The following is a 9,642-nucleotide window of genomic DNA, read 5'->3' as shown; positions in this document are numbered from 1 at the left end:
ATCGGACAGAAAATTTACAAATCTTTTACCACGCCATACTACTAAAAACTTGTTTTTTTGAAGTGTTACAAATCTAATTTCAAAAACATTTTTTGGTTACTTCGAAAGTTCTAGTTTTTGCCAGTAAAAATATTCCAAAGATGTCTGCAAATATTTTGTGATAATCTTTTACAGATATTAAAATCAATTATGTCAAGAACTGGGCCCGCCAAAAGCCCTTTAAACCGAGAACACTTTTCATTTGCTAAGATCTATTATTGTAGAGTTGGGCTTGGATTTGTAAGGACCACAACTTTAGACAACTGAGTGACCTCCCTTTTAACCTATATTTTAGACGGTTTCTGGCAAGTCGACCTTGCGCCGTAAACAATTTCTCGGCCATTGGCTGTAATATTTATGAAGGCCTGGACGGCTGTTAGCTTTGAGTCAGTTGACACAAAAGTTTTATATTCAGTTGTATATGAACATATGGTTCCTAACAAGACAGGTGTTGGGTGTTGCCTTTAAAGTAACTAAACGGAAAGTTTTAAAACTCACAAACTTTTGACGCCCTTCTCCTATTTTGTTGATAAGTTTGGTTTCAATCAGATATTCATGACTCCCCCATCTCTAAGGTAGGACAATTCATTATGTAATAATGGGCGAGCTTCAGTTCGAATTAAGTACCAAATCGAAGCTCTGGCTTAAAATGTTCATGTTAATTGGTTTTCATTGTTTTTCGTCCACAGGCAGACAAATATTTTTTCTGTGCTGAGATAAAATTTTATCTAGTCCTCTGCTTGGGCATTCATTATTCAACTGAAAAAGCCGGCCTGAACTCTGGACCAGGCTCATGTCAGACAAAGCTACCTCAACAATTTTTCACAGAATTTGTATGTATATTTTCATTGCACAATAAAAAATATAGAAAAATGGGGGAAAAAATGTTAAAGGGAAAACCAAAATCCACTGACACACAAGACAGTTACCAAAGCGGGCACGATTGTGAAGGAATGTGGAAGAATGGAAAGGGTGGGGAAGGGGTGTGGGGATGGGGGATGGGGGAGGTGCAGCATATGCATCGAATTAGAATGCCCGGCTAGATATCAAAATGAAAGTCTGCACAGAGCACAAGTTGTGTGAAAATAATGCGAAGTAAAATAAAAGCAAAAGAGAACGAAAAGAAAATAACGAAAATATTTATACACACGCACTAACCCACACACACACTCTGAACCACACCCACTCCCACACCAAGTCCCACTCATACACAAACACAATTGCATTTATGTGCACACGTGAATTGCATTAGAAAGTTTGTGCCGGCATATAAAATAAATCTGCCTCAAGTGCAAAGATTGCTGTCAGTCCTGAGTCCTTAGTCCTTAGTCCCACCTTACCTGACAGGCAAAAAGTACAGAAAGGAGGCAGAGGCAAACTTAGCGATGGCAGTAAGAAAAGTCCAACTATCGATCATGCATTCTAATAAAATGAGCTTCTAATAAAATGAGCTTCTCATCTTATTAACAACATCTTGGCTGTAATATTATTTATATTTATGTAACTATCGGAATATTCGGAATATTATTATATATATTCGCAACCGGTTAAATAATCGACCGACATTTCCCATATGCCGATTGCCGATTGCAGAAGTGTGTCATCTCTTATGCAAAGATACAGACATTCTCCCCGGCTGACTGCCAGTCAGTCGTTCAGTGAGTAAGACTGGCAGACTGGGAATTTTTAGCTCCATCTCCAGAGTGTGTACATACGTTTGGTTTCTTTGTCAACTTTGGGTATGTGTGGACGGACATGGCTGACGTGTCAGTTACAAGCAATTGTGCAAATGTGTCGGTTGCCATTTTGAGGATGAGATGTGCGATAAGCGCCAAATGCAAAAATTGAGTATAAACTCAATTCCTGAATGGGATGGGAAGATTGAACACGGGGAGAGATGTGTTCGTCGTCAGCAGATGCAGATAAAGATAGAAAAGTGTGAATAGTTTCCTACTCGTTTTCACTGATGCCGAAAAAAAAGAAGGAATCAAAACGTAAACGAAACGAAAATAAAGAATGAAACCGAAACTGAAACTGGCACTGGCACATGAGTTTTAGTATCCATGTAGGTAAGTCCTATCCCCCTCCTCCACCTCCCGCTACTACCTACCTTTCCGTCATATTCGCACACCGTCTATTTGTGGAGCCTCTGTTTGGCACTTAATAGAACATCTGCATGCCGAATGTCGCGTGTATGTCGTTTCCACAGTCAGTTGGCTTAGTCCTTGGTCCTTGGTCCTTGGTCCTTGGTACTTCTCATCCGCTTCAATCGAGCGTGCAAATGTAAGTAAATGCGATTTCGTGCAGCATCAGTTAAATCACTCTTTAAAAGTGAAAACTCTTTCTGCCGCTAAGTGCATCACAGGTGGCTCGGGACGAATGCTTTCAACTAAGTGGAAAGTCAAAGGTGAGTTGCATATCAGAATGGTCTGACTAGCAGTGGCCCATTAAAGTATGCAACAGTTATTTCTCTCGATCCAACTTTAATACGCACTGTTATCTTCTCAATGTACTCATGTCAGCACTTTAATTCAGTTCGGATTACTGCCACAAAGAAAGAAAGGCAAGAAATATGGCACAAAGTAAGCGGAAAAGTACACATCACAAAGGCGGCAGTGGCCACTAAACAACAGAATGGAAATCCTAGTGAGCCGTACAGACCCAAGGGCAGAGGCAGGATGTGAGCAGGATCTGGATATGCCTCTGTGTTTTATGTTCTGCAGCATTCAACAATAAAAACGTGAAATGTTTGTAATGAAAAGCGCAAAGCGGTAATAAAGCTCACATAGTCAAACTGAAAAACACACACACAGTTAAGCATTCCTAAGTGCCCACGTGTATGAGTGCGTTTGTGTGTGTAGCTACTTTTCCCTAATTGCTGCACTCAATTCACATTTAAGCGCAATTGAGGCAAAGAAGCATTGGGGGAAAGGGCAACAAGGCAGCAAGAGAAAGCCACAAATGCATTTTGCGGACATGCTTAAGCCAAAGGCAATTACATTTTCGGACATAATACTCAAACTGAAGTGATACAAAACCATGAAGAGAGTACTAAAGCCATAAAAGATATTTACCGGGCATTAATTGTTCAATCGAAATAAGACTCAAGGTGAGCAGATCCCGCAACAAATTAATTGCTAGCCAGCAAAATAATTTTTACGTTCATGCGGTGGCGCTGACGTATGGAAACCGTTGCAAAGTTTGTCTTATTTTTAATGGATGAAATGGTGAATGACGTTAACCGCAAATATCACACACTAGGGCTAAGTTATATAACCGATCATCAGTAATAACTGCTCACTAGTCAATCACATGCTCAAACTATTTTTCTTAATGTAGAAGAGATTCGTGAATTCGGGACACGTAGAAACGGTTGATTCGACCACCTCTCGACATTCACTTATCACGTAACAAAGGAGAGAAATACCAAAATTCGAATGCCACTTCAGCAATTTCTGTTTCGGTCGTCCATTAATTGTGAGTCGCCGACATCATAAATATGCCGAGTGAGAAATTTTAATTAATTCTCCAACTAACGTACAGAAATGTGTCAGACATTCACCCGGAGAACATGCATACATATGTATGTACATATATATGTACATGTGTTTGGTATAAATTGTGTGTGATTTGTGACAATGTGGCAATTGGTTGCATCAGTTAATCAATTGGAGATTACCACTTTCGGCCACAAATAAAAGTAAGTAGTTTTATGTGCGAAGCAAATTAGCAAAGGACACGAAGAAAAGTTGTCTTGTAAGTTATACTTTTCTGCTTTCTCTCACTCTCTTTCTCTCTCTCTCTCTCTCTCTCTTGTTAGCTCTATCTCTTTCTCTATCCTACTCCGTGTCTATCCGTGTAACACTGTAATTTTTGGAAAATTAATTGCTTTGAAAACTCTGCAAAGATGCTACTTGACACAGAACTTTTTGCGTCCGTCTGTTGCGTCCTTTATTACTCGGTGCTCACTGCACAGTCAGCCAAGAACTGCAGCCAGAGCCAGCAAAGTGCCGCGGCGTCCAAATTAAATGGCTGACAAAGTGAGCAGCAGCAGAAGCAGCAGCAACAGTGACTGCAAAAAGGAAAAAAACAAGAAGTTTTATTTTATAATTTGTCGCCAATTGCACTAGACACACAGAAAGTAGCAAGAGTTGCTGAAAGTGGGCGGGGAAAGTTTTCATAAATCAGAATATTTTAAAAGTGTTTGCTCTGCCAGGCGAATGCGAAGGATAGGGAGGAAGCAAAAGGAAATGTAGAAAAAGAAATAAGTAAATCGACACAGAATTGCGGCAGCCATTAGCCAAGATTATGCCAAAGAAGTTGTAGCAATGTCAAAGGGAAACCCAACCAGATGGGACAAATTTTTAATACGTCTTCATCAAAGCTTACACATTCATGCAATATATTTCCCTGCAGTACGCCAGAATACTCTATATAAATCAAGATATTATGAAAGGAGTATATTAGTATATAGAATTTCTTACCATATCATATCTCGCTCACACTTGCCAACTCACGACTCTTCAAGATCTAGGTGCTTCAGTTTAGAACCTAATTTGAAAAATCCTGCATGGCAATAGTGGATTGAATTCGTTTTCGAGGTCTGAATAGATAATTGAGACCACTGTCTAAATCAAAGTTAACACAAAACCATCTGATTCATTTGAAGTCATTCATGTATTTATAAGATATTTATGCCAAACGGTGGGAGTTGCATAGTTTGAATAGCCTGTTCCTTCGATGCTAGGACTCTCGCTTAGACGTTAATCCGACTGTGGGCAGTGCTAGCACTTGCGCCTCCTACTTCTCCAGCTATCTGGTGACGGAGTCCCAGACTGACGGGCAAATAGCAATTTAAATTCAAATTCAACTTGGCAAATGACTCGCAGGATATGAAGCAAATGATTTGCATTCCGAGCTGATCTAAACGACTTTTAGGATAGTTTTCGATAACTATGCGGCGATGAAGGGCGACGACAGTAAGAAAACTGAGAAACAAACAAACAAGTAAGCAAGTAAGCAGGCGGCAACGACAGACAGACGAACTTTGATTGACATTTCAATTAAATTATAGCCAAAGTCATTGGGATTCAGATTCGGTTGTCACTAGCATGTTTCGAGTGCAGAAACTTTTGGTCTTCGAATTCGAAGCGATCTACGAGCCAGTGTTGGTGGAGGGGCCCATTGTCTTGGTGGATGCGCAGGGAAATGGTTTGCGCCAGTATCACATGGCCCTAACTAGTCAAAACGTGGTCTTTAGCTGTGACAATTTCTTTAAGAACTCAACCAGAAGGGGGGACTCTGATGAGCCATCCTGGGAGGGACGTGGCCAAGACCCGGAGATCGAGTGCTTGGAACTAGTGAGTTTGGTGCCATTGGAATGCTTACGATTCAATTTCTACCGCAGAGGCGATCGGTGTCTTATGATGCTTAGTGCGCATCAGGCTCATCAGCACTTGAACGTGAAGGCACCTATGATCTTTGAGTTCGGTGGCCACAATTTCAAGCACCACTTCTGGTACACATGGCGTGAGCGAGTGGCCTCCATTCGGGTAGTACAGCCACGCTATAATGAGATCACCGGCTCCTCGCCCTTCTCCAGCAGCGACGTTCAGCTAGAAGATGAATTAACCGTGGAAGTCCAGGTGCATCCGAGGCCAACTCGTTCGCCCTCCGGCTTGTTTACGAGGTGCTACAATTCTTCGGGGGAGGGCTTCTAGATGTCTGAATGTGTGTGGCCATCCCCACGTAAGTGTGGCTACATATGTATGTGGACTATTCTGACTTTGTCCGTTCGGATTTTGTATTTTTTAGTTCGTTAAGCAGCTTTCAGTTGGCCCGAAAAGTTTCCTTTTTACCGCAGATTGATTGATGCAAAGTTATTTCTTCTGAAAACTTGTTGCCAAACTTTATTCTCGTGCAGCTTGAAAGTCTTGTATATCTTCTTATTTATTTATATTAAAAAGTAAACTCTCATAACAAATAAGACAAAAAAAAAACAAAATAACACACCTTCTTAGTCGATAGTTGGCCAAAGTTTTGGCCAACAAAAGACAAAGGGCAAAGAAAATTATAAAGTCCAGGAAAATGAGGAGCATTCAGAGGCCGGCTTCTTTTGGCCATACAGGGTATTCCAAACTTCTTTCATTCCTCCCATTGACCGTGGTAAGTTAATCGAATCGTCCTCACTGAACTGTATCGAATGTTCTGCAGATCCTTCTGCTTGACAATAGAATCTGCCTATGCAATCATCAAGGGTGTTAACCAGTCTAGCACTTTCGGTTGAGCAAGTGTCCCGCATTTGTTATTGTTTGGTTTTATGTTTGATGGTTAATGCAATCAGGACAAAAACAACAAGAGCTGAACGAAGGAGATGGCAGCCACCGCAGCTGGCAAGCCATTGCTCTGGTTTCGGCGGCTTGTTTGTTGTCTCTTTATCGTTTGTTTTTAGGAATGGTTGGAAGATTGTGCGCGAAGGAAGTCGGGGGGCGGAGGGTGGCGGTGGTATTGGCCATTTCTTTTTATACATTCCTCGGTTTTGCTGTTGTCTGTTGCCTGTTTTCACAGCCAAGTTAACCGAAAAAGTTTTCAATTTGTCGACAAACTTAAGCCGCAGCCGCAGCAACACTTGTCGAGTCTGAGAAGCTTTCTTCTCTCTCCTCCGTCTCTCTAGCTCCCTCACTCTTACACTCTCTCCCTCAAACTGTCCGTCGCTCCGTCTGGCTGTCTTATACACTTTCTCTGTCTCTGTTGGTGTCTGTCTGAGTGTACAGCTGACACCAAAAATCAATTGCAAGCATATAAAAATAAAAACCAAAAACAAAATCCTGAACCAAAAAAATAAACAAAAAACAATCGTCATTGGCCTCATTTGGTTTACAGCATTTAATGGTCAAAGTTTTCTGTTCAAGTTTTCTGGCCTGTAATTTATTTGATCTGGCCATGATAAATTACAATTTATTTTAATGAAATTTCCAAAATATCGAGCCACATAAATCATACGCCATGTGGTGCCTCCGCACACACACACACCCACACTCACACTCAGCCAGTAAAAAATAAACAAATACGCACATTTTAAAGTTTAAAGTTCTCACTCGCTTTAAGTTTGCTTGCCAAGGCTAATTAGAGCTCTCATTCTAGCCAAGTCCATATTCACATGGCAACGGCAGCAGCAATGTCAAAAAGTTAATTAAAAACCCATGGGACACGGATCAAAGTCGTTAAAATGAATAAGACTCACAATTTAAAATACCCTTGCTAAATGGTCATACCAATTTTATTCCCCAAGCATGTGGAACTCAATTTACAGGTATTTACAGGTATGTAAATAAGCTCATAACTCGACTATGTCGACCTGCAACTCCCATTTTTGCACATATAACATTGAATTTTATTTTTATTTATGTTAAAATGGTTTGGTTATGCGGATTAGCCAGTCCTCGCAGATTGAGCTGAAAATATGAGAAATGTCAATTTAAGAGTAGTCAGAGTGAGAAATGTAAATGAAAAGCGTCGAAGAATTGTGGAGATTCAAAAGTAGAAAAATTAAAATATGCCTGCGTTGATGGGAATGGAATAACCTCTTAAGCAGAGTCGCAATCAAAAATATATCCCTTACAATTTTTCAATTTAATGCTAAACAAGACGGAGATTAGAAGTATGGGCTCTTTATGTGAAAGTATAATAAGTAAGAATATAATATGCTAAATTAAAAGTGTTTTCAAAAGTCTTTGGAAGGATGATAGGAACAATAGAATTGGAAAAACATTGATATAACTGTAACACACACAGACATCCAAAAACTTGATTAATGTTAAAGATACAAAGATCGAATTAGCCGTTTAAAAAATTCTTCTCTTGAGAGTGATTTCGCGAAATCATACCCAAATTTAGGTAAATAAAGTTATTTATTACTTTTTCAAATTGAGATAAAACCACATTTTTGAAAAAGAACATGCAAGGATATGTTTCGGTGGGGTCCATAATGAACCTGATGGGCTTGTCTCATTACTAAATTATTTTAAATTAAAAGTTGTTTTGAAAAATTACAACTATTCTAGTCTTAATCTGCTGCTTCGGTTCACTTGTTTTCTCTCTCACTGCGCTTCGTCGGCTCTGCAACTTTAACTGTGTCTCTCTCCTGTACTCTTCTCTTCTGCTATCTGCTGTACTCTCTGTTGTTCTGCTGTTAAACTCTGCTGTTCGTGATCATCTGTTAAACCTCTGTAACTCTCCAGCGTACCTTATATTTATGTGCATATATATACATACATACCTCTAGATTTATCCAGTTGTGCATTAGCGATGAAATTCCTGATTCATCTTCAACAAGATTGGCTTTCATGTCGCAGCTCATAGAATACGATTGATCCATGTCTATTATCTAATGATTAACATATCAGTCAGAACTTGAGTTGCATTGCTTGGTAATATATGTGTAGCTGGCTTGCTCACTTAAGACAGTAGTACCTCTCTCTCATGTCTCAGAGAGAGAACATGCTCGTCTCTAAATGAGAGCGAAGTACGAGAGAGCGTCGAGTCAGTCTTGGTTGAACGAGCTTGCGGATCGGTCGTGCTAACGAGGATAAAAATCATAGATTACATTTACTTATAATAAATATACATATAAACAATTCAAACGAAACAGCCTATTACATATGTAGACTTAATTAAGGATAAATCTACCATCCTTTTTAGTCCTAATATTTCTGTTTATAAATGTACCTAAATATAAGTTGGATACTTCGTTAATGGCAGTAAACATGAAAATATGAAAATATGAATATATGTAAATGTGAAGAATTTGACTTACGAACCCTGCTGAACTTACGCAACTAAAATTATTTCCGAAGTAACATAAGCAGAGAAAAAGCTAATTAGTCAGCTAACTTATAGGTTAATCGTCCGTACAATATAAATCATATCAAATTCAACAGTATATTTTTGCTCCCTAATCCAATTGGTTTTCTGATGGAGAGGAGACATCGGGAAAGAGGGGAAAAAACCTAATTATCATTAATTAAGCGCAAAAATTAAAACTCCCTATATGGGAAAAAAAGGCCCTGTGGGTTTTACAAATTTAGAGTAATGAAATTTTCTTAGTCATTTAACATGGTTTTTTAATAAACAAAACGTTTTCTTCTTGTGTCATCACATCAGTGTCATCTTCATCAGCATTAATCTTTGTTTCAATATGTATTATTATATATTTTATTGAATCTCAAACGGTGTTGGGACATTATTTTATAAAAAGTCCTGATTAACCCACAATATTTATCACAAATAATTGTTTTTAATTTAGGCTTAAGGTAAGGGAAGGGAAACAGACTGTATTCTGTATATAGATGGACTGTCTTGACTATCCAAGCCTACTCATGATTTTATCAGCGGCTTAGGAACCCTCCGCAAATGTGGCAGATGTGGTCAGAACTTGCTACCGATTTGAATTATAATTTTAGTTTCACATGCAAAAAATATTAATCAAACATAATATGTATCGATGTCGCTTGATCAAAGGATGATTCCTTAGAGTGACAGTAAATTTAACTTGTGTATATTTAAATTATAAGAAATCATTTCGTTGGTTTAAAGTACAGCATA

At 39.0% G+C, this 9,642-nt stretch overlaps 1 protein-coding gene across 1 annotated transcript; it reads left to right on the top strand.

Moving 5' to 3' along the window:
- Window positions 1-5,071: 5,071 nt before the first annotated feature.
- On the top strand, window positions 5,072-6,019 carry LOC6652358. The gene is made up of 2 exons (XM_002074615.3): window positions 5,072-5,787; window positions 5,854-6,019. The coding sequence occupies exon 1, from the start codon at window positions 5,151-5,153 to the stop codon at window positions 5,757-5,759; it is 609 nt and encodes a 202-aa protein (XP_002074651.1). The 5' UTR covers window positions 5,072-5,150; the 3' UTR covers window positions 5,760-5,787; window positions 5,854-6,019.
- The last annotated feature ends 3,623 nt before the right edge of the window (window positions 6,020-9,642 follow it).

Source organism: Drosophila willistoni (assembly GCF_018902025.1).
Source record: "Drosophila willistoni isolate 14030-0811.24 chromosome 2L unlocalized genomic scaffold, UCI_dwil_1.1 Seg168, whole genome shotgun sequence".
NCBI lineage: Eukaryota > Metazoa > Arthropoda > Insecta > Diptera > Drosophilidae > Drosophila > Drosophila willistoni.
This window is presented reverse-complemented; position numbering and strand designations above follow the sequence as displayed.